Source organism: Oryctolagus cuniculus, chromosome 12 (genome assembly GCF_964237555.1).
Source record: "Oryctolagus cuniculus chromosome 12, mOryCun1.1, whole genome shotgun sequence".
In the NCBI taxonomy this organism is placed as follows: Eukaryota; Metazoa; Chordata; class Mammalia; order Lagomorpha; family Leporidae; genus Oryctolagus; species Oryctolagus cuniculus.
In genome coordinates this window covers 42452102-42478798 of record NC_091443.1, presented here as the reverse complement: position 1 = coordinate 42478798, position 26697 = coordinate 42452102, and the positions used below count along the sequence as shown (strand labels likewise).

The following is a 26697-nucleotide window of genomic DNA, read 5'->3' as shown; positions in this document are numbered from 1 at the left end:
ATGCAGGTACAATGGGAACGCCAGGTAAGGAATAAGCACATTCACATGGGAAAATCAAAGGAGACTTCACAGAGGAGGTGGCTAGAGAGAGATTTTGAAGAAAGATTAGTATTTTGACAGGTGGAAGTGGTCAGAAAGTTGTTTCTCCAGGGGATACAGCATGGGCAAAAGACAGTTGAGGGAAGGCCCAGGGTGACAGAAGAACAGGGTGCTGCTTGGTGGGGCTACAGAGAGGCAGGCGGCGGAGTGGAGGGGCAGGGATGAGTTTGTTGCAGCCGCACCTGGAAGACCAGTGTCAGGTGAAGTGACCGGAGCTTCCTCCCGCCAGCACTGGGCAGCTCTGTGTACTTAAGCAGGGAGGGAAGACGATAGAGTCAGTTTCTTAGAATAACCTCCATTTCGATATTAGAAACTGGATCAGAAAGGGAAGAGAGCCTTTAAAAGTCAAAATGAAGGGCGGCTTTGACCCCAGGTGAAGGAGATCATCTGGTTACCTGGAGCAGACCTGGGTTAGGGTTAGGGTTAGGGTTCGGGTTCGGGTTCGGGTTCGGGTTAGGGTTCGGGTTAGGGTTAGGGTTAGGGTTAGGGTTAGGGTTAGGGTTAGCGTTAGGGTTAGGGTTAGGGTTAGGGTTAGGGTTAGCGTTAGGGTTAGGGTTAGGGTTAGGGTTAGCGTTAGGGTTAGGGTTAGGGTTAGGGTTAGGATTAGGGCTAGGGTTAGCGTTAGCGTTAGCGTTAGGGTTAGGGTTAGGGTTAGGGTTAGGGTTAGGGTTCGGGTTAGGTTAGAAGACCTGGGTTCCGGTTTCTTAGGCAGGTCCCTGAGTCTCAGAAAATGAATGATGCAAAGAAGTCAGCTGAGAATTTCCGCTGATGGCTCTCTTTTATTAGGAAGACTCATATTCTGAAGGGCTTCAAAAATAGGATCTGCTGTTCACTGTCTGTCACTCTACAAAGTATGGGTTGGAAAATTCACATGTGTGGTCTTCTATTCAGATTCTCGGGTGCTGTAGTGCATGAGCCCGCAAGGAAGGGAGGACCCGTGCGCCTCCTGATGCAGTGCAGCTGCGTCCTTGGCTTTCTGCAGTTGAGACCCCCTGCCCTGCCCCAGATCGTGAGTGAGTGTGGCTGGCGGGATGGTGGTGTGAAAAAAATTCAGTGCCAAGACCAAAATGAGAAGCACCGAGCACTGGCCCATGAACACCATTCCAAATGAGTCATAGTACCGGTCAGCTACCAGTGTCCTCCAAATGGATTGTGCCAATTTATACATGATACACTTATGGGTGCTGTTGCTATAAGGGTGGCAGAATTACTACTTTGAATCAGACTTCCCCAGTGGAACTGTTGATTTACGTGGTCTTTACCATTTCAGTGAGTTCACTGAGTTCCATCTCTCTTTGGCAGTGGTTAATAAGTACAAATCTAAAACGCCAGCATCGTAGCTTTAAAAATATGCATATTGTCTGCAGTTGAGGAAAATAAAACGTAAACCTGAACACTTGGATTTCAACCATTGAAGCAGAGACAGAGAGATGATTGAATTCAGTCTTAAATTTTATAGAACTAAATTTAATGGTGAACACAATCACACTCTGTGGTGATTGTTTTCAGTGCTGCTTTATTAAGTTATGTAATGGCAGGGGTTCAAACTCAGTGATTGCCGAAATGGTAAATTTAAGGGGTATTTGAGACTGGCTGCCAACATGCAAGTGTAAGGGTCTTCAAAGTGCAGAAAATAATATTTCCACCTTCCTATTTCTGTAGCTTATAATCCTTATTCAAATAGTTTTTAGGGATTATATTTAATACACTGCTTTAAAAATGTTTAAAAATCTCATTTTATTCCCCAAAGATTTGTTTTTTGCTGTTGCGATTAGATGATGACAGCTAGCTGGCTTTTAAAATTGATCAGGAAGTATTCTGGCAGTCATTCAGTGTTGTAATAGCACTTTAATGGATATGAGCTATTCACCCAGATCAGACTCAATGTCAAAACAGGCGAAAATACAGCTGTCACTCTGGACAACAAGATACTCATATGCAAGCAGCTGCTGAATACACTGTAGAAAAGCAGCCTTTTGGTGATATTTAAAAGGTGTACTGATGCCAGAGGACGAGCACACTGCACAGTTGGGCTGTGCCGTTAGAACAGAGGAGGATGAGGCCACGCCTGTGTTGTCATCTGTGCAGTTGTGCAAACACAGCCGAGGAAAAGCATCTGAGTGCGTACTCCAGGCAGGAAGGACCTTAGAAGTTTTTTCTTTGTTTTAGTAGACATTTTTTCTTTAACACACACACACACATATTTTGGACTCTGTTGGTTGAAGTCTGGAGCTAATGATGTCGAGGTCCTTCATTCAGTCTCCGTAGGAAGCTAGTTAACCTTGTTCTGAGCTGAGAGTATATTCGAAGGTTGTTCCCTCTCCCCATAGTGAGCTTCTATGTACAGGCACTGATTTTTAAGGAGAGCCCAAACTGAGGACAGCACCAACAGGACCATTACTGGTGAAATTCCCTCCAGCATTTCAAGCGCAGGTTGGTGTCATGTCCCTCACTACCTGAAATGCCATGCTTCTCTGTGATTGCAACAAGAACCTATGATGTCGCATCCCTAAAAATCTAGAAGCAACTTTGTGGATATTAATTTATGTGGTTGTCCAGTTAGTTCTGTGAAGTGTGAAGCGAAGGGCAATTTATTTTCCTGTCTATGGATGAGGCGCTGAGATGCTGAGGGGTTAAGGGAATGGCAGTGTCACACACCTATCAATGCCGTCTTGAGGTCCAGACTCCAAGTTCAAGCCTCTCTGCTTTTATGACACAATGATTCCTTTCTACCTTCACGGCTTAAATTCACTGTGTGTTTTGGGAGCATACTTTGCATGCCCCAAATTGTTCTAGAGCATGGTAAGGGATGCAGAGTGATTGAAACCAAAGATCTTGACCTCACAGAGCTGCCCTGAGAATGGAGAGGGAAGTGAAGATAATTACTGTAGATAAATAGAAACCTCAAGGCCAGGAAATGCCAGAGTGCAGGAGGATATCAGATGCTGGGAAGTTCAGAAGTGGTGTATGTGAGCAAGGCCCACTGAAGAAGACCAAGATCCGCAGAGGACTGTAGGCATCCTTTGAAGTTGACTGTGATATAAGCATTGATGTGCCCAGAGTTGTGAGCAGGGACAAAATTGTGCTTAGGTAACAGTGACTGCCCCTGGTGACTGAAATATAAGGTAAATGCAGAGGAGTACAGAGTGTGGCTGCTCAGAAGAGCCAGCCTGTGACACCTCGACGTGATTCTGCAGATGAAAGGGAACTGGGCGAGGTTCTGAGCAGAGCGGTGATAGGATGGAGCCCTGTCTTAGGAAGACTAATTGGACAGTGGTGAATCGGAGAGGCTGAAGTGGAGTGGTGAGGTGGGTGAGACGAGCAGGCAGAAGGTGCTTACAGCCAGCGTTCAAGGTAGGAGAAGGGAAGACCTCCAGGAGGCGGGGGCAGCAGGCCTGTGAGTCATTTATTTGTGGAGCTCTGGGTGTCTTAGAACAACCATGGCACGTGTAATTACTGACCATAACTTGATTTCCACCTGCTGGCGTCGTTGTTCCCAGGCTTTCTCTGGCTGCGGAAGCTCTTGCCAGAGAGTTAACACGGCTCCCAATGACCAGTGGAGACAGTCTGTAAGTACACCAGTTTCTGTATGCCTTGGCTGGGATAATCCTGGGAGGCAGCTTATGCTGGCTCCCCGAGTTCCTTAGCAAGATTTAGCTCCAGTGGTCTACAGTGATAGTATTGATTGCATGTTCTTATCAATTGCCTTCTCTTCTCTGTTTCATCCCCCAAAATCTTCCCCAAAAAACCCAAATAATTTATACCCAAATCTTTATCCTACGGTTTGATTGTGGCGGATCCTAAACAAAGACAAACCCAAAGTCCCAATTTGATCTTGTGAGCTTGTAAATGCAATGGTATTCTGAGTCAGAACCTTCACTGGCACCAGGTTCAAATTTTGGAACAGACTAGAGGTTATAATTTATTTTATTTGCAATCGAGAAAGTTTTAGATTATAATCTCTAGATATCCAAGGCAGATTTTCAAATCAGATAGGAACACAAAACACTGATTTGGCACAGTCTCTTCATATGGGCAGAAAAATGTAGATTTCAAAATATTTCAATGAAAAATAGAGACAAATTAAGTCTTCAATTATGATATATTAAAATATTCATTTCACTCAAGCAGATATATAGACCTGTTTGTACATGCATATGTACTATATATTGTATATATCCTCACTAAAATCTGTGAACCAGTTAATGTCCATCGCCAATCTGAGAATTAGTAGATCATGCCCACAGCGTCACATCTATTCTCTGCCCAATGGTTCATTTGTTTAACTGATGACCACTCTCTTCCACTAAAAGCTATCATATATCATATAATATTTACAGTCCACAGCTACACTGGTTACCTCCTGATCATGTGCTGACATTGTCCAGGTGTCAAGCTTTGTCCCAATAGTAGTGTATTGACATTCCTTTAATGTGTTAAAAACATGCAGTAAATTGTTGTCAAGAACAAAATTATAATATAGAAACAACTGTTCACTTACCTTTAGCAGTTGAGCCTTATGTTTATGGTACAATTATATTTATATAATAATCATTTTTAGGAAGCTTGTTTGAAAAAAATCACAATATTTATTGTAAATTAAAATTATATCTATTATATATAAAAGATTTATTTATATGTATTATGCCCCAATACATTTGGGGCACAACACCAGCCCCAAATACATTGGTTTTTTTTTTTTTTACTAACTACTGTACTTTTTGAAATAAAATTATGGAGATTTTCCTTCTAATTTCAATTAAACTCTATTTAAAATTTTTTTTCTTTGAGAGCACAGAGAGAGACAGAGTGTTTTCTCATCTGCTTGTTCATTCCCCAAATGCCTGCAAAGGGTTGGGGAGGGGTTGGGCTAGGAGCAGGAAACTCCAGGTCTCCCTTGAGATTGGCAAGGAACCAGTTATTTGAGTCATTCATTACTATTGTCTCACAAGGTCTGTATTAGCAGGAAGCTGGAGCCAGGAGCCTGGAGCCAGAACTGGGAGCGAACGGAATTAGTCCAGTGTGGGATGTGGGTATCTTAACCAATAAGCCGAACTCCTCCCCTTGAAAGGCTATTTTTGTGTGTGTATAGGGTTAATGTTTCTTATTTTCTTTTTTCATTTAGAGGATACTATTACAGAATTGAGATATGATATATCACTTCTCGGCCTTTTGGCTAAGATCAAGTTTAGAATTTAGATATGAGATATTATAGATTATTATATGAAGTAAGGAATCAAATTACAGTAGTGTTCTCAAAGGAGAAGGAACAATTTAAATTTATAAAAGCATTTTATCTTAAAATATTGCAGAAAGAGATCTTGGAACATTGTAAATAAAATTTTGATCTTTTGTGATCATTCTAGTAAAATGTGGTTAATTTCATTCATGCTTGGTGGAAAATAAGAACTGGAAAAGAGGGGGGCAAGTGTTTGATGTGGCACTGAAGACACCCCTATGACACCCGCATCACATATTGGAGTGCCTGGTTCCTATCTTGGCTCCTCTGATTCCTATCCAGCTTCCTCCTAATGTTCATGCTGGGAGGCAACATACGATGGCTAAAGTATTTAGGTCTCTGCCACCCATGTCAGAGACCCTGATTGGGTTCTAATGTTCTAGCTTTGGTCTGGTCCAGCTCTGGATGTTATGGGCATCTGGGGGGAGTGAATCAGCAGACAGAAGATCTCTGTCTCACCACCTTTCAGTTAAGATGAGGATAATGGCCTAAGCAAGGAGGCCATAGGCCTGGTGATAGCCCTTCTTGGGACAGCTTTATGGATTGGCCCTGAAACCAGCTCAGTGACTCTTGATTCTTTGGAAGTTTTGTTGAGACAAAGTTATTACTTTTCTTTCAGTTCAACCGTTAGACTATAAGAAACCGGTTTTGTAGGGAAAAATACCAGGTTGGTTGCCATGTTTAATGCCAATCACACTGATCCCATGATGTCTTTCCCTTAATGACTGAACTGATCAGTTATTTTGATATTTAGCAGACACCTAATGAAAGGGCATCATTTAAAAAGTTCATCTTGTTTTCTGAATGCCTTTCCTGAATTTTGCATATAAATTGAACCTAGCAAACTATCTATTTAATGCATACATAATATTCGCTCAACAGGCAAGCAGAACTCAAGGGCCTTTTAGAGGGCACTTTCTAAATTGACAGTGATCTCTTTGATTTGTTTTTATCTGTGTTATTGTGACCTGGAGGAGGGTTTTTGTCTGTTTTGACAGGACTGGAAGTTGCTTTTGGAGAATAACAGCCTTGCACCTTGAGATGGAAGAACTTGGCTGGCTGTTTTTTTTTTTTTTTCTGACGTTTCAAGCATTTTTGTGTTGTATTAGAACTGAACCTCAACGCTGCACATCTGATCTCTCCAACTAAAAAGCTCAGTCTTACACATCTTCAGTTCCCTGAAGTGTCAGCAGGGTACCTCATAGTTGCTGCTCAATAAATATTCGCTGTTTACTTCAGATCTAGTTTTAATCTTTGCCATTTGGGGTTTTGAAAACGTGTCCCAGGCATTAGATGGAAATATGAGCTGCTTTGTATCACTGGGTGCAGCATTTTCCAATTACTTTGCAAGAAAGATTGCCAAGGGACGTTTTGGAATTGTCTGGGCCACCAATGTGTCTTTTAGGACAAATGGACCGCTGACTGATGTGAGAGCTTTGCACTGTGTGTGTTGCCCTCCTTAGCAGCATCTTCGTACTCCTGGGCTTTGGCCATTCTCAGTGCTCTTTTGGTCATTTCTAGAGGGTGTGTGGCTTTCGCCGTATAGCCAGAGTGGAAATCATGTTCTGGATCTGAAGGAAGAACAGTGACATAGGATAACAAAAGCAAAAACACCTTGTTATTTTCTAACTTATTTGGAAACTGTCCTGGAAGCCACCTCCTTTGTAATCTGTGTACAACCTGTAGCTCTCTGGTTGGATTTTCCTGCTGTTTGGGCCAAAAGTTCCATGTGCTGCATCACAGCCACGTTCTTCATCTTTTCCCAAGTCTACCTCTTCAGCAAACAGTTCTCGAAGCATAGGTGTCAGAACCTTGGGAAGGGGAGGGTAAGCCAGGGTGCTGTGTCCTTACTGAAGTTTCTAGCAACGGCTGCAGTGAGGAGAGGGATCACAGGGGCTGTGAGTTCTGGGCCCGTTCCTGACGAGGAGGAGTTTGTTATAAACCTTACCAGTGAAGGACTCCGTAACTGCTGGCACCTTGGTAAGGACAGAGTTGCTGCTGGGAGTCCTTTGGCCATAGGGAGGGCCTTGGATACCTACAGCCTTATAACAGGAGAGGCTGGGAGGGGCAGTACTAGCACCAAAATGCCTGGGCTCCCTCATATTGCCAGGGCCAGAGTAAAGCATGGAGTAGCTTTTCTTACTGCAGTAAGTAACTTTTCAAGTGATATTTTCTTACAGGTGACTTGAAGATTGGTAAAGTAAAAGACGCTCTCTGTAGAGCAAATTTACTTCCAGGATTAATGGACATATAGCATGGAGGGAAATTATTTTGTCTACTTCTGTATTAAAAATAGTAAAAAAAAAAATATCAGAACTCTACTGACAAAGCAGAAGAGACTCTTTGAAGGATGCCCAAAAATAGATTTTTTTTAGACACTGAGCTGAACAAATTTCATGGGAATATGTTACCAATGTGTTCTATTTCAGACCCATCGAAGGAACTGCCACCACACAGATCCGGGCATCCTACTCAAGTCATCTTAATTCTGTTGCAGAAACTGGAGAGGCAGTTTCAACCTCAACTTCAGAGTTAGCATCTCCTCTTTTCAGCTTAGATGGAGGCAGATGGAGCTGCTGTGCTTTTTGCACATTAGGCATTTAGGTTGAAAACATGCACTGTCACTTGTATTGAACGGGGAGACTCTCACAACTGAAGCTAACGGTGCTCCTCTTAGCAATGAGTATGAGAACAACTACCTTACGTAGGTTTTGAAAAATGTTAATATATTTTTTAAGTTCTGATACAAATCAGAACATCATTAATGTGTTCTAAATTCATATTGTATATTAACGGAAGTAGTTGTTGCTTGCCAAACTTCTCAGAATTACTAACCTAGCCAGAATATTCATTTGGAGAAATGAGTCCTACTCTATTTTAAGGATTCTCAAACAAATATAGTTCTGATACCTAAAGCTTTCAGGGAAGTTGGATTGATGCCTTGGAACCATTCAAAAGAATTGGTGAAATGGCAGCCAAATTTCACAAATAGTGGAACAGGGAGTTTCTGTATTACTCTTTATCTCGGTTGTCTTACGCTATTAAATTGCCTTCTAAGATGACTGTTTGGATTGACTATCTGTGTAGATATCTGTAGATTTTTTTTTTTTTTTTTTATAGCTTGGACTCAAAACTAAAGGCTTTGGCTCTTTAGAAGCTTCTTGTCATTTGTTTTCTGTAGAACTTTCCCCTACCTCTGTGTAGTTTGGCGGCTTGTTGTTTGTCAGTTTAATAGGGAAAAAACATCTATTTTCTCTTCTCTGAACATTTCTCCCTGTTTGAACTTGCTTAATTTTCCTTTGTAGGTTAAAAAGGCAGTGTGTTAATTCTTTCTCAGTTTTTTTCCTCTTTAGGGAAGGAGGCTTGGGAATGAATGAAATGATTTTAAAAAGCTGGCGAGATGTGGGCTTTAATTGCCATCCCTTTGTTTCCATGATAGATAGTTAACTGATCCTTGCTGATAAATAACAAACAAGAGGTATACAGGAAGAAGGGGCAATGAAAAGGCCCACGTGGGTGCCTGGAATCACTTTAACACAAATAATGATTAGGTGGAAAAATGGTATAAATAATTTAAGAGGATATCCCTGTGCTATTTCTAATATAAATCTTGGTTTTCTGAGAAGAGAAAATATTTGTGTTTATAGACAAGAAAAACCAGTGTTTCAGAAGTAATATTATACATGCTGTGTGTAGTGAAATTGGCATTTTAAAAGGGATAATACTGTTATAATTAAGAAGGAAATTATTTTCCACCATAATGGGGTAGCATTTGAGGTTGGCCCTAATGTATGTTTCCTGTGCATGCTGGAAAATCAGTTTTCTCCAATGAGAAGTCAGAGAATAAGGCTGCCTTGGTTTCCAGTTGTTTAGAGTTGTAAACATCCAATCAACTTTTTTGTTTTCCTCAGCGCACCCAAATTTCTAAGGTAGAAAAATGCTGATGGTCACAGGACAAAATACAACAGCATAGTTGTAAATTAATAACGCTTACTGGCAACAATGTCAGAGTTTACTAGTTGTCTTAGGATAATTTGAACCACGATGAAGTTTTCCATCATTTGATTCAATGACTTTATTGAGAATAAATGGTTTTTCAGAAATGACAAGAAGAAATGGCCATGTGCAATGTGGGAACACAAAATGACATACTCAGATGCCATCAATATCCTGTGTGTGACATCAAAGATTTACCTATGAGGCCATGACCAAGAATTCTTTTTCGAGAGCTTTCTTTCTATTAATTGACTTCTTTCATTGAGTGATCTGTAGCGTCATGCTAACTGCATAAATGATGTTCATTGTGAGGTCACTCTGCAGAGCCTGTCACTTGCATACATTATATGCTTTCTCAGTCATGTCTCCTCGCATTGCATTGTAATAAGACGTGCGTGCAAATGAACTTTGTACAACATGGGCACTTTTTAAAAGACACACTCTTGCTACTGATGGAGGCCTAATTTTGATTATCTTCACTCTGCTACAGAAATACTTAATGCCAGGAAGGAGATATTTACTGGAATCCACAAGTCCAGAATTCATCATGATTCAGTGTGAAATCCACTGCCCTTTGCTCCCTACCCCCTCTTGGACTGGAATGAAATGTGCCTTAAACTGAAGTGAAATACATCACATGCAGCAACAGTGGGCCCTGGCTTTGCCTCTATTCCTGGTGTGAAATCGATACACTATCTTTCCTCCTGACCTGTTTCCTGACCTCCATTGCAGCTTTCATGCTGAACAGCAATTGCTTTGAACAGTCTGGGTCTGCCACAGCTCACAAATGATTCTCAGCTTCTGTCTAAAACTGGTGCTGATAACAAAGCCTCGATTTTAAATAATGCCATTGTAGTCGTCTTCTAATTATGAATTACATGGAAGTGCAAGCTCCTCTATTATCAAATGTCTGCAGTAGCAGGCACAGTACATGTGCAGGCTGCACGTGGGCACCTAGAGCCTGGGAATCAGGCTTTAACATTTCCCTGTCTAAGGGTGGATTGAGAGAGAAGGGAAAAGAGACAAGGTCTATTTACAGATTTCAGCCATTTGCTCGGTAGAATCCTATTGGGTGATGTATGAGTATTAAATGTTTTCCCTTTTGAGCTTCTATTTTCTTCTTACAGAAACATTTTTGAATGCTAGAGTGTAAAGCCTTGCACAAGGAAGGTTTCTGACAAATATTTGATATTTGCTAAAGTGGAATTTGTTCACGAAACTCCAGGGTGAGGCTCTTAGCATTTTGACTTACTAGATCTGCCAGTGACTTGCCTGGGTATCCCCTCATTTTGTTCACCCTGTAACTGAATAGAAGTCTTCTGATGGCATCACAGCCATGATCAGGGGGCTGTGGATTGAGGAATTTATTGTTTCAGGAAATAAAAAGGCATTTTTATGTATTCTAAGAAAACAACTGTGGCTTTGCCAGGCTAGAAAGCAGAAGAATGCAGAAGAATGAGTGAAACCCCGGGGAGGAGTGGAGCTCTCCTAACTGTCATGGAATGGAATGGGGGCCACAGTAGAGTAAGGGGTACTTTGTGAAACAATTGTGTATAAAGGAGTCTTTCTTAAGTGTATTTGATAAGGACTATTAAAATGAAATTTGTTTAATAATGAAGGGCACACACATTGTACATATGTGTACATGGAATGGCAACTGCATGATCAGTGATCCTCAAACAGCAACACACACATACACGCACACACACATCCCTACAAACCTGGAGGCGTTAATACATTTGTGGCTCTGTTTGACTTCATCCCTTGAGTTGATTGGAAAGATGGAAGGAAGGAAAGTTAGAGCCTTAGGGCTGTGCTCTGAATCCAAGCTGTCCTCGACAGGTCTGTCTGGATCAGGTACGGAGCCTTGCAGCTGCTCATGATGTAGGTGTCCTTGCCTGTGAGATGTGGTTCATGAGTGAGATTCTCTTGCACACTCTTTGTAGTTGCACACCTAGATAATTATATCGGTGACAACAGCCCCATTGCGTTGGTGCAGAATTTAACATTTTCCAGGGAGTTTTTTCTCAAGGACCCTGTCAGGCAGCTAGGACTTACCCTCATCCCAGTTTTTTTGAGCAAAGAGCCAAGAACGGCATGGAGAGTGGATGCATCGAGGTTGCACTCATAGCAAGTGCGGAAGTAGAACTGAGTCAGCTCACGTGTAGTGCAGAGCTTATCGAGGGTGGAATGGGGGAATGGAGGAGATATTTATATCAGGACTTGAGATTCCATTATTTTAAATTGCTCAAATCAAGTAACATCTTTAAAATGTGATACATATAAACAGTCTCCAGTAATTTGCTCATAGTTCCATTTATATATCTAATGAAAATACCATGCTGTTTCAGGGCGACCTGAGGATAATTATTTACAAATAATTATGTTGGGAAGCACATGAATATATAGATGTCAGTGTACCCCTTGTACATAGAGGAAGACATTAACGAAGGTAATGACAGAAGTCAGAGTACCATGAAGATTCCTAAGAACTAGCGATTTGGTGATGATGATGACTTCTTCACAACAGGATGTAATTTGACTCATCTGAATTGGCAAATTGAAAACCACAACAAACTGTCATACTCTTTTTAAATGCAAGGGGTCTTCAAAAATTTTGTGCAAAAATACAGATTGTAAAAAAACTAGGCATAGATTTCAAAAATTTTGGCAAAATAAACTTTTTTTTTTAAGATTTATTTGTTTGAAAGATGGGAAGGAGGTATGAGAGAGAGAGAGAGAGGGAGGGAGGGAGAATCTGTTTTCCATCTACTGATTCACTCCTCAGATGGTTGCAATAGCTGGTGCTGGGCCAGGCTGAAGCCGGGAACCAGGAACTCCATCCAGGTCTCCCGCATCATCCCCCTGGATGCAGGGGTCCAAACACTTGGGCCACCTTCTGCTGCTTTCCCAGGCACATTAGCAGGGAGCTGGATCGGAAGTGGAACAGCCAGGACATGAACCTGTGCTCATATAGGATGCTGATGTCACAGGTGGCAGCTTAACCTGCTGTGTCATGATGCCTCTCCCTAAACTTATTTTTTTATTTTATTCTTTCTAAACCTTTTTAAGTACCCTCATATGTCACATTTTCTTTCTGTAGGTACCAAATATTACTTTTTGAAGTATAAAGAAAAATGGTAAGATATCTGTGGCCATACATCAGCCCAAAACATGGAGATCCAAGAGACAGAACATGTAGTATCATATATTATTACCACATCCTTTAGAACAAAAGTTTGAGTCCTGTGTCCTCGGAAGCTTTTGACTTGTGGGAACTTTCCATTATTTCAGTGCAGGGCAATCCCTGATGTCCTGAGGCTTCTCCACTGCACCTGTGAGGTCAGTCCGACTAGTTGGTTTGTCTAAGTGATTAGAAGTTACCCAGAGGAAGGAAAGAGAGTGGTGATGCAAAGAGTGTGTGTATCCTGGGTGTTTACTTCTCCACTGAGCAGTCTCTTTGGATGCATGAGTATGCCCCATGAGGAGTAGGACAAATATGATCTGCAGGGGTGCCCTCACCAGGCACACAAAGAATTTTCAGGTCATTTTGTGAAAATTTTTAAAAGCTAGGTCTATTCAAATTGATATAGAAAATCCTTGCCAAAGTAAAGTCAGTGCCAAACTATGAATGCAGCGAAGGGACATTTCTTGTGTTTTACCTCATCCTCTTCTACTGTATGCGTTGCCGTCTTTACTCTTCAACACACCACTTCATGCAACCATTGTGCACCTGCCTCTGCATTCCTTGTATCCTTGATTACTGTAGCATTTCAGTTTTAAAATCCCATTTTAAGGGCTGCTATTTATATTGAAAGTGTTTTTTTTTTTTTCAGGAAGAGAAGAAATCTTGGCAATAATTCAATGATAATTCAGCTTAACAATTTAAGAAAAGCCTTTTATTCACAGTGGTTATTTTGAGACAATTGAGTACAGAAGTGTGGGTTCTAGAGACAGAAAGATACAAACTCTTAGGCCGAGTCATTTTTTTCCTTTGAAGAAGACAGTGCTAATAAATCTTGTTGAATCAAGACCTTGAAAGAAACTGAAAATATGTACAGATCTCAAATATACCCAAGAAAAGTACTTTATATTACCTTGATGCTGCTGTTTCATAATGTAGTTTTAGTTGAATGCAATCTTCTTCACTCAAATTTATTTTTTGAGAAATTGCCACACTGAAAGTTGAAACCATTTTTGTCATTCAAAAGAAGTGGAAGATCAACACTGAAGCTCCCCTATTAGTTGCTACAGTCTACTTCAGTGTTAAAAGATTTAGGAGGAGAACACACTTCTAAATTTATATTAGCAGTGGTGGAGCCAAACTTCAAAATAAAACATTTTTTTTCCAGGAGGAGGAGGTGGTCTTGTTATTATTTAAATGCTACACTAAACTATAATTCGGTGGTATTTTATTCCAATTAAATTCTCCTGAGTAGTAATCCTTTTTTTATGATAAGCAAAACTGAATAATACAGGATATGTTCCCTCCAATGAATTGTTGTGTAACAAGACTTGATGATAATTCCACCTTTTCCAAAATCTGATATCAGGCAATTTATCTTCTAAATAATACTCCTGAGTACCAAAGCTGAAATGTTTTGGCTTCAACCCAAATCAAACTTGAGGAAGTAGATTCTCCAGAGCATTTGCCTAACTCTGTGAATTTAATTGTTATAATGAATAGAATACATGTGTCAAGATTACTTGTGATTTTACCTGTTTACTTCTCTTGCTAAAACAGAAAGAGCAACATGACAAAGGCTATTAATTCTTACTGGAGTTACAGGAAAAAAATTTCTTAACAGTACATGATGATTAAACATAAGCTAATTTTAAAAATGCAAGCTCAGTTAATAATTTTAGAGCACTTCAAATTTAAAACTGTATTGTTGTACCACAATAAAATAGACTGGTGTAAGTTAAAAAAAAAACTCTAAATATTTGTCTATAAACAGGGAATGTTGAGATGAGACTGTGTACATATCCAAAAGGATATCTTCTAATACAATTTCCTTCCTTCCACAAATCTGCAAATATGATGTACATTTTATATTTGACTTTTATTCAGTAATGTTTCATAGACAATGAAATTCCGTGTAGTACTTCAGTGAATCCAATGTTAATGTGCGTAGCGTTAATACAAGAGGTCAGAGAGAGGTAAAGTTCATATTACTTGTTTTTGTCATTTATTTAAAAAACTGAAAAGGAAATTGATTGTGGAGGAGCACCAAATGTGTTATAAACCCATTGCCATGCATAATCATATTAATTTTAATCACAAAAGTGATCAATATTAAATAACAGATGTAACTAATTTAGACTAATTTATCAAAGGCCATAGCTTATTTTCCATGTTTCTTTCCTCCAAGCAGTCGTAGTTATTTTTTAATCTTCATTATTCATATACATTTGAGCTATAGTTTTTAGGTGATGCAACCATTATTATCCACCCTTCTATTAGAGAGAAAGGTCATGCCTCTCGGAGAACCTGGACATCACTCCGATTGCTTAACATAGCGTGATTGCTGTAGACTGTGAGCTGATGGATGTGTGCAGCAACGACACTTATTTACTTCTAGTCAATTTAGGAATGTCTCTGTGGTTTCCAATTTTATTGATTTATTTAGAATTTATTAAACTGCAAACATGTGCCAAGCATTGTGCAAAACATTCATTTGATGAATTCTAGCCTTTGGAATTGTAATAGTTCCTTAGGGGAGGCAGAAGGGTCAACAGACCACTGCAGTGAACTGTGAATGCTCTATCAGAGTTGAACCAAAGGCTAGGATGACTCAGAAGGAAGATGTGCTAGGGAAGTCTCAGGAAGACTGTAGACGAGTTAGTTTTTGAAGGATGAGTAGGAGTGGAAAAAGTAGGATAGCTGTGTTTATGAGTTAGGTAAAATCTAAGAGGTTGTAACAGAGACCAGAATGTACAGTAGCTCAAAGAACAGTGACATTCACTTATCTTTTATGGAACAGCCCCATGGGAGTGGCCCAGCCCAGACCCCTTCTCTTTCATTGCTCTGTCATCAGCAGTTTCCTTGTCTGCATGGTCAAACCTGGTTTGTAGTTACTTTCATAAAGTCTGAGGGGGAGGACCAGCTAGGAGGAGCACATGCCCAGTACAAGGCTCAGGTGTGGAAGTGGTGCTCACCACTTCTCGCCACTCCATTGGTGGGGACATAGTCACCGCAGCTGACTGCCAAGAAGTCTGGATATCTACTTAGAGCTCCAATACGGAGGCAGCAGTAGTCAGAGGCCACACCATCAAGGATCCATGTGTTTTCTTGAATAGGAAAATAACTACAAAAGTAGCTTTTTTCAAATTTTAAAGAGCAGTACTCATTGGAAAAGACTTTTTCATCTGGATGGGATGTGGGATGTCGATTGGGTAGTTTGCTCTGGTTCCAGCTGAGGCCAGAAATGTAGCCTCTGTTTTTGTTTTTTTTTCTCTTCTCTGCATTAGTGGTATCTGCAAGTGTCCCCATTATCTAGAATGTTGCTTTTGGGGGTGTTGACCCTGTGCCAAGCAGGGTTTTGGGGGGGCTCTGTTTTCTTTAACGCGGGTGTGTGTCACCCTGTTCTCACTTATATGAGGAATAATAATAAAAGTTTTTTCCATGTGTATATTTATTTCTGTGATATGCTACCGTATTTTTAGTATTTCGTAATCCTCCCCCCCCCCACATACATTTACGTTTTAACTCTTAAGTTTTGATCTGCTGTTAGGTGTCTTACTTATGTTGATCTTTTCAGCGGACTTCATGCTTTGCATTTTATTCTTAGTCACAATCTCAACTGATTTAACTCATCTTGTAAGAGACCAAAAGCCTAGATACCAGGTGTCTCTTAATCACACCAGGTAGCAGGTAAGTATTCTGCCAGTGGTAGGATCCATGCCTTTACTAAAGGTTGTGTTGATATTGGTCCACTCTTTTCTGATTTTCTTTTTTTTTTTTTTTATAGTCAGAAAAGTTGCTAAACTTAGTTCAGTTGTATGATCATCTCTTATTTGAATTGATGGCATTTTTTTATGGCTAAAAGTAGTTTGGTTTAGAGCACCTCTCATTAGATCTTATGATTGTATAAGAAAATGGTTAGGGTTATTGCCTTACGGAGAGGGAAGGTGCATTTATTTCCAGAGGCTTTAGAGGGAACTGAGCTGTTGTTCATAGTCTAGAAACGTGGTTTGTCATAACCATCTCCTGAGCTTTTCAGAAGGTGGTTTTAGATAGAGGGGACCGAGCTGCAAGAACACCAGCCCAGAACCACAGCCCTGCGTATCCTCTCTGGCCTCATTTCTGTCACAACAAGTTTTAGAATTGAAATTCTAGAATGTAAAACGTTTTCTCAAGTAGGGTTCACACTTTAACAACAAAACAACCAAAGCTCTAGCAGAGAAATTGTCTAGCAGATGAAAGATCTACTCTTCTTTCTGATACTGGAGAAGTGAAGGTCCGGAACAAGGTAAGTCCTGAAAGGTACATTCAGGTTCAGCCAGGAAAGTGTGAGTCAAGGTCACTGGAGAGAATGTTCAAAGGTGTTCTAGACCTGTGGAGCGTGGAGGCTGCCCGTGGTGTGGGTCAGTGAAAGGCAAAGGATCAAGAGTGGGAGAATGGTGAGAGGAGAAGCTGCAGGGGTAGGCAGGGGCCAGCTCCAGCTGTGGTTCTGGAGAGAATCTAGGGCAGGGAGCTGATGAGAACTGCATTTAGAAAGCCCACTTTGAATGTTGTGTACAGATGGGAGTGAAGGAAGGTGAGTCTAAACCAGGAGAACTAGAGGGAGGATAGGTGGTGATGTACATGAGGCAACCTACCTGAACTATGAATAGGGCATGGTGAAGGAAGAAGTGACCTTGCAAGACAGGTAGGAGACACATGTGAAAGGCACTGGTGACTGCTTTCGGGTGGAGGATGAGAGAAGAGATGACTCAAAGGCTGGCTGTGGGTGTGTAAGTGTGGGGCTGCTCATTGAGGGTCACTTGCAGTGGGGGTATCAGAGCTAGTTAGGGGGGAAAAGGTGAAGGATTTCATTTTTAAAAAATCAAGTGGAAAAACTCAATGTCAAAATATCTTACAGATGTATCAATATACAGGCCTTGCATTTGGGATTGAGATGAGAGTTGAGCATAGATAATTGGGAGTTATTAACTTGGAGGTAAAATTTGAAGCCAGAGGTTAAAAGTAGCCTGAGAAAGATACAGTGGTGATTAAGTAAAGTAATTCTTAAGTAACTTTTATTATCTTTCCATTGACACTTTAATGGTCTTAATAAGCAAACCAATTTTATTGCCTAAAATGTTTCTTCAAGCATGTGCAAGGTTAATCAGTGATGGTAAATAAAATTGGTTGGTAACTAGCAGTGTAATTGAAATGTGACATCCGCCCCTGTGAAACCCACATGGCCTTGTTCCTTCCAACCCCAGAGGAGAGCTGTAGAGAAATCAGATGGAAACCACGGACTCTCATATGAGGGAGTATGGTTTGGGTGAATCCTAACGTATGTGTTTGGAATTGTGTAATGATAAGCATGCTTCTAATGAACATGATTATTTTCAAAATAAGGTGGAAAGCAGAAAGTAAAACCTTGATAGATTGGAACATAGGTTTCCAGCCATTCCAGAACAGGTAGTGAAGAATGGAGAAAAGCCCAATAAAGGAAAATCCATGTGATACAAGAAAATCTCCCAGCATGAGGTTGCTTAAGCACAGGAATTTGCTTGTTGAGTGCTTTTTGGTAGTGTCTTCAAAGAGATATTGTCCGGAACTCTTAGCAGTATCTAACTCTGTTACTGTGAGGGGTCTTCAAAGTCTCATGGAAAAAAATGCATATTATGGAAAAAAAAACTGTGCATAAATGTCAAAGTTGTTTTCACCACACTAAATTTACCATTTAATCCCACTTCCCGTGAACTTCTGCATATCCCCTCCCACTCCTCTGGGTGCCTCTGGACCTCCCTCTGTTTTCCCAGTGAAAGGATTGGCTTGCATTGGGCGTTTCCACTAGCCCTGAAAGCTACTTATCTGGCATCTGCTCTACAGGGAGCCCTGCTTTAATGGAACAAAATTAAAGGTCTGTGAAATCTGAGTCCTTTAGAGATGACTGTTTGTACTGCAAGTGGATTGTCCTTGTAGGAGAACTTGTTCTGGGAGTAGTTCTTTTCAGAGAGTTGGTGGCTGTTTGGAGTCACAGGTACAGGACGCGGGGTTAGAAGAGCTTACCTGGGAACCAGACTCTACCCATGGAGTGGTAGAGCTAAGACCCTCTAGGTCTTAGCTTCCTTATTTTGAAAGTTAGCAGGTGTTCTGTCAGTCATTCCTGCTCCTGGAAGGCTGATGGTCCTAACATGAGATACACACATAGTCCTTTTAGTGTTGGGGTCAGGTTCCTGGAAGTGGACTCCCAGTGGGAGCAGCACTGTGGGGAACTACACACTGTGGCTCTGCCCTTCAGGACGCATGGCAGGCTCTCTGCACTGAAGCTTGCTCTTCCCTTCTCCTCAGATCTTTGAGTTCAGGACATATTTTCAAGTATTTTTTTTTCTAAAAGTTATTCCTGCGGTTGTTGGTGCAGCAACTACTGAGCTGCCTTGTGTTTTGGGAGGAATCCCACCAGTCCCTATTTGCCTTCCATGTGGTTTTCATTTTTTGAAAAATGTTTGAGAGGCAGAAAGAGACAGACATGTAGAGAGATGGAGAGAGAGAGAGAGAGAGAGAGAGAAAGAGAGGCAGAGAGTCCTCTCCAAAATGATATTGTCCTGGAACTCTTAACAGTAACTCTTACTGTGAGGGGTCTTCAAAGTCTCATGGAAAAAAATGCGTATTATGGAAAAAATTCTCCAAATGCCTGCAATAGTTGGACTTGAGTCAGGCTGAAGGCAGCCTGGAATGCAATCCCATGTGGATAGCAGAAACCCAGTTACTAAGGGTCATTACTACTCCCTCCCAGGGTCTTCAATAGCAGTAAGTGGAATCAGGGGCCAGAGAGAGTCTTGAACCTATGTACTGGGGTACAGGACACAGGTGGCCTATGCTAAACACTTGCTTCAAGTTTTCGTTTCAGTGCTGTTTGGCTCTTTGTCTAGTTCCAGGTATGACACTGGAACTATTTCAGAGCTTTTTCCCATAACCCAAAATGAATGGAGAAAGAAAGGTCACAGTGGCACATGGCCCATTTTGCTGAGCACACCTATGTCAGAAGGGGCCTGAGAACACTCCATGAGAAGAGACATTGCAATTTGCTGTCCTAATACTTGTTCAGTGACACCTCCAGGTACAGGCTGCACCCTTGTTCTCATTTGCTAAGAGTGCACCCAGCGCCAGCCTGGAGGAAGGTGATATTTGTATACATATCTGGAAACGGCAGCCTTTGCTGGAGGGATTTTGGCTCCTTTCAAGGCAGTGATCTCCTTTTATATCTCCTGTGGAATGTAGATTGGAGCCAGTCTAGAAGTCACCATTCCATGATTTGAAATTCCCCAGATCAACTGAAGTTACAATTTATGGTTCTGGTTAGCAGTGGTGTCTGTGGGTTTCCTGCCTACACATCTGTAGTGTTTAGCACCCCTTGATATACCTGCACAATGACTACTAACATAGGCAACTCTCAGTAAATGTTTGTTGAATGAGTAAATTAATGCTTACAGTGATTACAGTGCTTTATTTTGGAATAGATATTGTGATAAATACTTTACATCGCCATTTCTAACATGAAGTAAACATTTATCCTTGTCATCACATTTCAGAGAAGGATTGCCTCCTTTTCAGTGTCACATAGCTAGTAGATGGCAGTGCCTAAGTTTGCGTTGAAGTCTGTAGGTTCCAAAGTGTGGGCTTAGACATATCTCTCAGCAAATGGTCAGATGCTGGGTCCCCAGACATCAGGGAGGTAAGAGGATGGAGAAACAGGGAGAAGAGCCCATCTGCTTACTGCCCTTTTGTCTGATTCACTGGGTTATGCTTGCCCTAGACGTTCAGATACTGTCCAAGTTACTCTCTTAGGTTGTTTTGTTTGTGTATTTTACCTTTAGGTTTATTATTATGTAAAGCTTGTTAGCTTTCCAGGATTAATAGGAAATGCAGGAATAGTTGGCTTAGTGCTGGGGGAGACCTTGGGTCTGTTGTAACCTAGGGGGAGCCCTGTAATTGGAAACATGGTCTCTCTGATCTTCAAATCACCAGTTCTGTGTGTGTGAGCCCTGGCCAAGTGGGTGTTCAAACTGGATCAGAAACCACAGTCCCGAGCATAGCTCATCTCATCCCTGACTAGACTTGACCTTTGGGAATATATGGTCTTTTCAAGCTGGAATCTGTCTCCTTATGTCTTGAACCCATTTCTTCTCAATGGACTTACAACAAGTAGGTGTCTTCTCCAAGCCAGCGTTTGAAATACCTGAAGCCCAGTGAGCCCAGTGATCTGCCCTAGGTCTTATCTCCTGAGGATTTCTTTTCCTTAAAGCTTCAACATCTGCCCTGGCTCCTGGTCTCTATGATGTTCCTTGGCCCTAATTCCGCTCCATCTTGTCTACATACCTCTTGAAAGGGAGGGACTAGAACTTGACATATTAGTGATGATGACAAAAATCCATTTTGATAAATGTTGTATTAACTAAGTCACTGTTAGAGATGATAACGCTCATGAAACAGGTCTAGCAGGAACATGGCAGAATTCAGGCATCACAGTTCAGGTCTCAAAAGATTACAGAGTGAAGCTCTTTTGACATGACATTTGCACTTTCCCATTTTTAGGCAGTAGTGTATAAATATATTTGACCCTACAGTGGGTTTGCTACCTTCTACATTTCAGAGGATTATTTCTGTTTTTAAAAGCTAACATTTATTGTGTTCTCTGCTTAACTTTCAGGCGAAGCACTCCCCACTTTTTTTTTTCCCCTCTTTTAATTTCCCTAAGCATGCTGTGAAGGAGGCTTTTATTCCCATTTCCATACAAGAAAACTGAGAATAAAAGAGATTAGACATCTTTTAAAATATTTTTATATTTAAAAGATAAGTTTCATTAATATAAAGAGAACAGATTCCATGTGTTTCATATAATTCTCAAAGCATTCTGCCCTTCCTCCCTTCCTCATCTCCTTCAATCCCCCCTCCTTCCTTCCTTTTTTTCCCCTTTAATTTTTGCAGTAATATAATTTTAATTTACTTTATAATCTCAGGCTTAATGCACCATTAACTATCATGTTCAACATGTAAAAAGTAGAAAGACCACTGCTCCACAGGAGTGTAGACAAGGGCTAAAAACAACAACCAAATCATAGGATGTCCGTTTCATTCTGATGCATGTTTTTTGTCTTCAATCTCACCCAGTTACCACCTAGGGATCGACCAGACTCAAATACAAGCTTGAACTCATAACTGCAAGACCATCTGGTATAGCATCTTAGTATACTTGTTTATTCTTCTCTTTAAAAAACTATGTTTCTATTTTAAAAGCTCCATGGCCCCTGTTTCATTGTGTAGTAAATATGAATGACCATGTCTGAACGTTATGGATTAAAAACATGTGGTAGGCCAGCGCTGTGGCTCACTAGGCTAATCCTCCGCCTGTGGCGCCAGTACACCAAGTTCTACTCCTGGTCGGGGCACCGGATTCTATCCCAGTTGCCCCTCTTCCAGGCCAGCTCTCTGCTGTGGCCCGGGAGAGCAGTGGAGGATGGCCCAAGTGCTTGGGCCCTGCACCCCATGGGAGACCAGGATAGGCACCTGGCTCCTGCCATTGGATCAGCGCAGTGCGCCGGCCGCAGCACGCCGGCCACAGCGGCCATTGAGAGGTGAACCAACGGCAAAGGAAGACCTTTCTCTCTGTCTGTCTCTCTCTCACTGTCCACTCTGCCTGTCAAAACAAACAAACAAAAAAACAAAACACCATGTGGTAGGATTGAAGCAGCTTCCAAGCATGGGCCACAGGAAAATACTGGTCACTGTCATTCGTGGCTCCCTTGACCCTGGAGGAATCCAATAGAACAAATTCCTCAGTGGAAATACTCTGTTCTCAAACTCAAGAGTTGAAAAGGAAAACTGATAGGCACAATAGTTATTTTAAGCACTAATTTAAGGGAGCAAGTAATTACAGTTTATCCAGAATCCAGTAAAATAGCTCAATATTATAAGCAGTTTTGAATGAAGTCCTTATGTAGTAGTCATAAAATCTATGGTTCAGATTCCTGTCTTAGAAAATACTGTCCCCAAGAGAGTGGCTAAGGATCGCTGCTAGCCTCAGATATGTCTTTCAAAGATAGGGCCGGTCAATTTTCAATATTTCAAAACACGGGTTTAATAAACAGCCCAGCCCAGTCTTTAGGATGTCAATTAATATGTGGAAGATGAGGTTACCCGATCCACGTTGAATATACAACTACCATTACTGCCAAAACGACATGGATCCCTGAGGAGCTGAGCCGGGTGCATTATCACCGGATCTCTGGGTAAGAGGTAAATATAAATAGCGCTAGGCTGAGTGATTCGAGATGCTCCTCATATCCTCTTAAAACAATAAGGAAAAAATCCAACTACATGTGGACTCCAGCGAATGGTCAGCACTTACACAGGATAACCAGAAAATGAAGTCCTTTACAAAAGCTGCAAGAGATGATGGGCTGGGTTGGTCCCTCACTTCCAGGTGGAACATCAGTGGAGACGAGGTCCTTCATCCTTGCCTCTATTGCTAAGGACACTGCCAGCCCTGAGCACATGTGTTCCAGGAAGTTGTCCACTTTGCTAGGACAGTAGCAATTCCTGGGCACCAAAGGGTGAGTCCATGGCCGTCTCTTAGTTCTGACTGTCTGTAACTTTGAAATTCCTTGCTTTTGTGATTTTTAAGCCTGCCATTTGTGTTACTTGAACACTTTTTTAGGGGGCTCAATATCTTACTTATCATCGAAAACCAGGGTCCAGTTAGTTAAGGTTTCAGTTGAACGTGAAATGTGACTTCCTAAGCTTGTCATGCATCAAACTGTTATGGCTGGCAATTGTTTAAAAAAAATTCATTTTGTTATGAACTAGCCTGTTTTCAACTGGGCTGTTCAGAGATGGATTGCTTTCTGGAGTTTTTGACAGGTGTAATTGTTAAGGCGTCATCTGTTCTTGTTTGCACAAAATACATTTTAGCCAACTGTAGGACTTGCCCGCTAATCTTTCTCACATCATTCCATTCTTTGCTTGCCACTAGACAAATCCCCTGTTATTTGACCAGATGGTGGAAAATCCATTCTCATGATAAGTTGCTTCTAGTTTGCATTTAGATTACCTGCAAAAATGGAACAATTTACTACTCTGCCTCTAACCATCTCTTTCCTCCTTTTTCCCTTAGTTTGACTTCTTGTAACTAATTATTTAAATTCTGCCCTGTGAGTTAAAATTAGTCATAGCTTACACGTCTCACATGTATGTAAATGCACTTAAGTCCTACCTCAAGCTGCATGATGAGTCCATCCAGACAGAAGTGACACGAGGGAAGGGGATGTGAATTGTTTGATAGGCAGAAACTGCAGTTCATAATAGTTTCACGATTGAAAGGCATATTTGAACTTTTTACTGGCAGTATTTAACCTTTAAAAACAAAATCAGGGGAAGGAAATGAACTCAGTAGCTTTTGGTTGATAGCATACTCGAGCAAGAAAGATCAAACACAAAGTGTTAAGTTAAGTGATGGTTTGGGGGTTGGATTCCTGTAGATGTTTTCGCTGTTATTTAAAGAAAAAAAAAAAAACCTGACAGTTTCCTGTATGATACGCAGGATGTAAATGAAAATTTCATCATAACCTTTGCTGTCACGAAACAAACAAAAAAGATGACAATCCTTTTGGGTTTCCCTCTCTCTCCTGCCCCAAAGCCTTTGCTAAAGTCGTTTTCAAAATCAGTGAGAACCAAGTAAAATTGGTGGTTGTTTGCTTCAAATTTTTCATACTCAAATGCTTCTCAACACTTTAATTTTAATTTAGAGGAAAATGTACGAAATCAATTTGAAGGCATAAAATGACACAGACCAGACATATAGAGTATTTCAATGTGATCTCTGGCCAAATCGATTGCTTCTGAAAATCTGTAACTTCTATCATCTACTGTCATTAGGGACATCACAGGCTTCAAAATAACACCACCACCACTACCACCTCAGAATTTGTTTTAGCAGACTTATTGGCTACAGTTTGTCAGGTGGGAGCTATTATTGAATCTTAAAACTGCTCTTTATCTGTGGCTTTTTTGGTTCTTTTTGTATCTCCTTTCTCAACTCAGCTTGACAATGAAATACCACGTGGATTACTGTAGACTATTGAAATTTCAGTGTGTTTATGTTAGAAGTTGAATATAATCATCAACAGAGGGCTTAAAAAGCACTTTCAACGAGGGGCAAATGAGTAACTATAAGATGATTGGGCTACTAAATTTAATAAAAGATTTGGGACCAGATGGATTTTATAACATAGCAAATGGGTTTAAATAAAATCTTTAGAATGCAGCTAGATAAAGTTTGAAAGTAGAGCTTGAAGTTTTTAAAGTATTGTGGCTAGATACATTGGGTTTTATAAATATTAAGTCAACTTCATAAAATTAGAAACACCCTCAAAGACAATAGAAACGGTTCATCTGAGTTCTTACAAAATATGACTCACATTTTCATAATTAAGATTTTAAATATATATGGTAGGTTAAGGCTAGATATTCTGTTATCATTTTCTGATGCAGTAGTACTAGATAGTTAGTTATAGTGTATACAGATTAAAGTACACTACTTTCCTCTAAAATACAGCATGATACAACCCTTAAGTGCTTTTTCCTCCCTGAATGAAATTTTCAAGATTTTCAGTAGAAGGAAATGATCAGAAAAAACCTTCCAGCATTTCTATGTCTATAGAATGCAGGGAGTCTCAAATGAATTTATATGCTTAAGTAACACAGATGAGAACTGTGTAAGCTTTTTCCACCTTTTGCCTTAACTGCCAAGAAACCCGGAGCCACTGTAATCAACTCATCTCAGGTGCCTGTTAACATCTAACCCATGCTCCCGCCGGTCTTGTTGTGTTTCATCCCTAATTGGGTTTAGGTCTGTAAGCTGTATCACATCCCGTTAGAAGTCAGAAGCATACAAACGCTATATGAATTGAATAAAACTGAAAAATATATTAACTTGACTAAGATTTTATAGCTACTTCACAGTTGCCTACCATTGTGATGCATGATTGAGTTAATGACAGTCTGCTAACGTGAGCACTAATGGCATTTGTTTTTAACATTTCCTATAGAATGTAATCATGGGGGTTGTAGAATGACTTAGGCGTTAGACCTGTGTCTTTCTTCCACTTTTAGGACTCTGAAATTAAAAAAAAAAAATTTTCGATAAAGGACTGAAAGAGTTGCTTTTCTCTGACTGCAGTTTTCTAAAAGTGGAAGTGTATGTTCTAGAATGTATGTACACATTGCCATTGTGTGTAGAGCTCAAAAGCGTGAAAAAGCAAAATATATTAAATTCCAACATACTTGTTATCCTGCATTCCGGTTGACTGTAGGGAATCTCTAGTCATGTCTATCTGTTTTTGATGCCTCTACAGAATAACTGCCCAGCATCCTCTGCCCAACCAATCAGAATGTAGGAAAATCTACAGATATGACGGAATCTACTGTGAATCTACCTACCAGAAGTATGTTGAAATCTTTGTGAGTCTCCCTTCTGGCTCGTGCTTCAGTGCTTGTGGTTGCCAGCTATTCAAACATATCCTTGCATTGAAACCTTATCTTTATCTGATTTAGTGGGGAAAAATAAAATCAAACTAAACCAAATGAAAACAACATAAACAGTTTTTTGAACCTCTGAAATCAACACAGAATAAAATGTTTATTCTTTGGAAATTGTGGACTAAAAGTTTTTTTTTTTTAAATGACTATTAAAGCTCTTAGGTAAGCTTCTTTCTATTGCAATAAACAAGTACTTATATGCAAGAAAATCTCGGGAAAATACATTGCACAGGTGCTACGCATCTTAGGGATTTGAAAGGTGTGTTATGTATAAATTAGCTGTCACTTTTTTTCAATCCTGTAATGGAATGATGAGTTGTAATTTGCATAATCCTTTAAGAAGTCAAATTATACTGTCATGTAGCAGACTTAACATGCTAGCTAAGATTTCAGAGCTCTGCAGCTAATTACTATGTACCTTACAGGACAGTTAAATTGAAGTTGAGTCCTCTGTCTTTGCTGCCATTTGCTTTGTCCATTACTTAACAGAATCTGCACTTTTGGTAACAAGGTGTTGTTACTATCGCTAAAATAAACACTGCACTGGGAGGAAATGGCATTTTAATATAGCGTAACTTGACGTGTATTGCTTTTGCTAAAAGGAAAGTTA

General features: G+C 40.5%; 1 protein-coding gene across 10 annotated transcripts in view; it reads left to right on the top strand.

Annotated features, from left to right (window-relative positions):
* NPAS3 (neuronal PAS domain protein 3) overlaps positions 1 to 26697 on the top strand; it is a 927347-nt gene that overhangs the window by 94124 nt on the left and 806526 nt on the right. For 5 of the 10 annotated variants that reach the window (XM_070053760.1, XM_070053762.1, XM_070053759.1 and 2 more), the window contains exon 2: positions 25904 to 25993. The exons of the other annotated variants lie outside the window; for them this stretch is intronic. In XM_070053760.1, coding sequence (XP_069909861.1) covers positions 25904 to 25993 — 90 coding nt within the window. The remainder of the gene's footprint in view (positions 1 to 25903; positions 25994 to 26697) is intronic. 10 annotated transcript variants of the gene reach the window in all.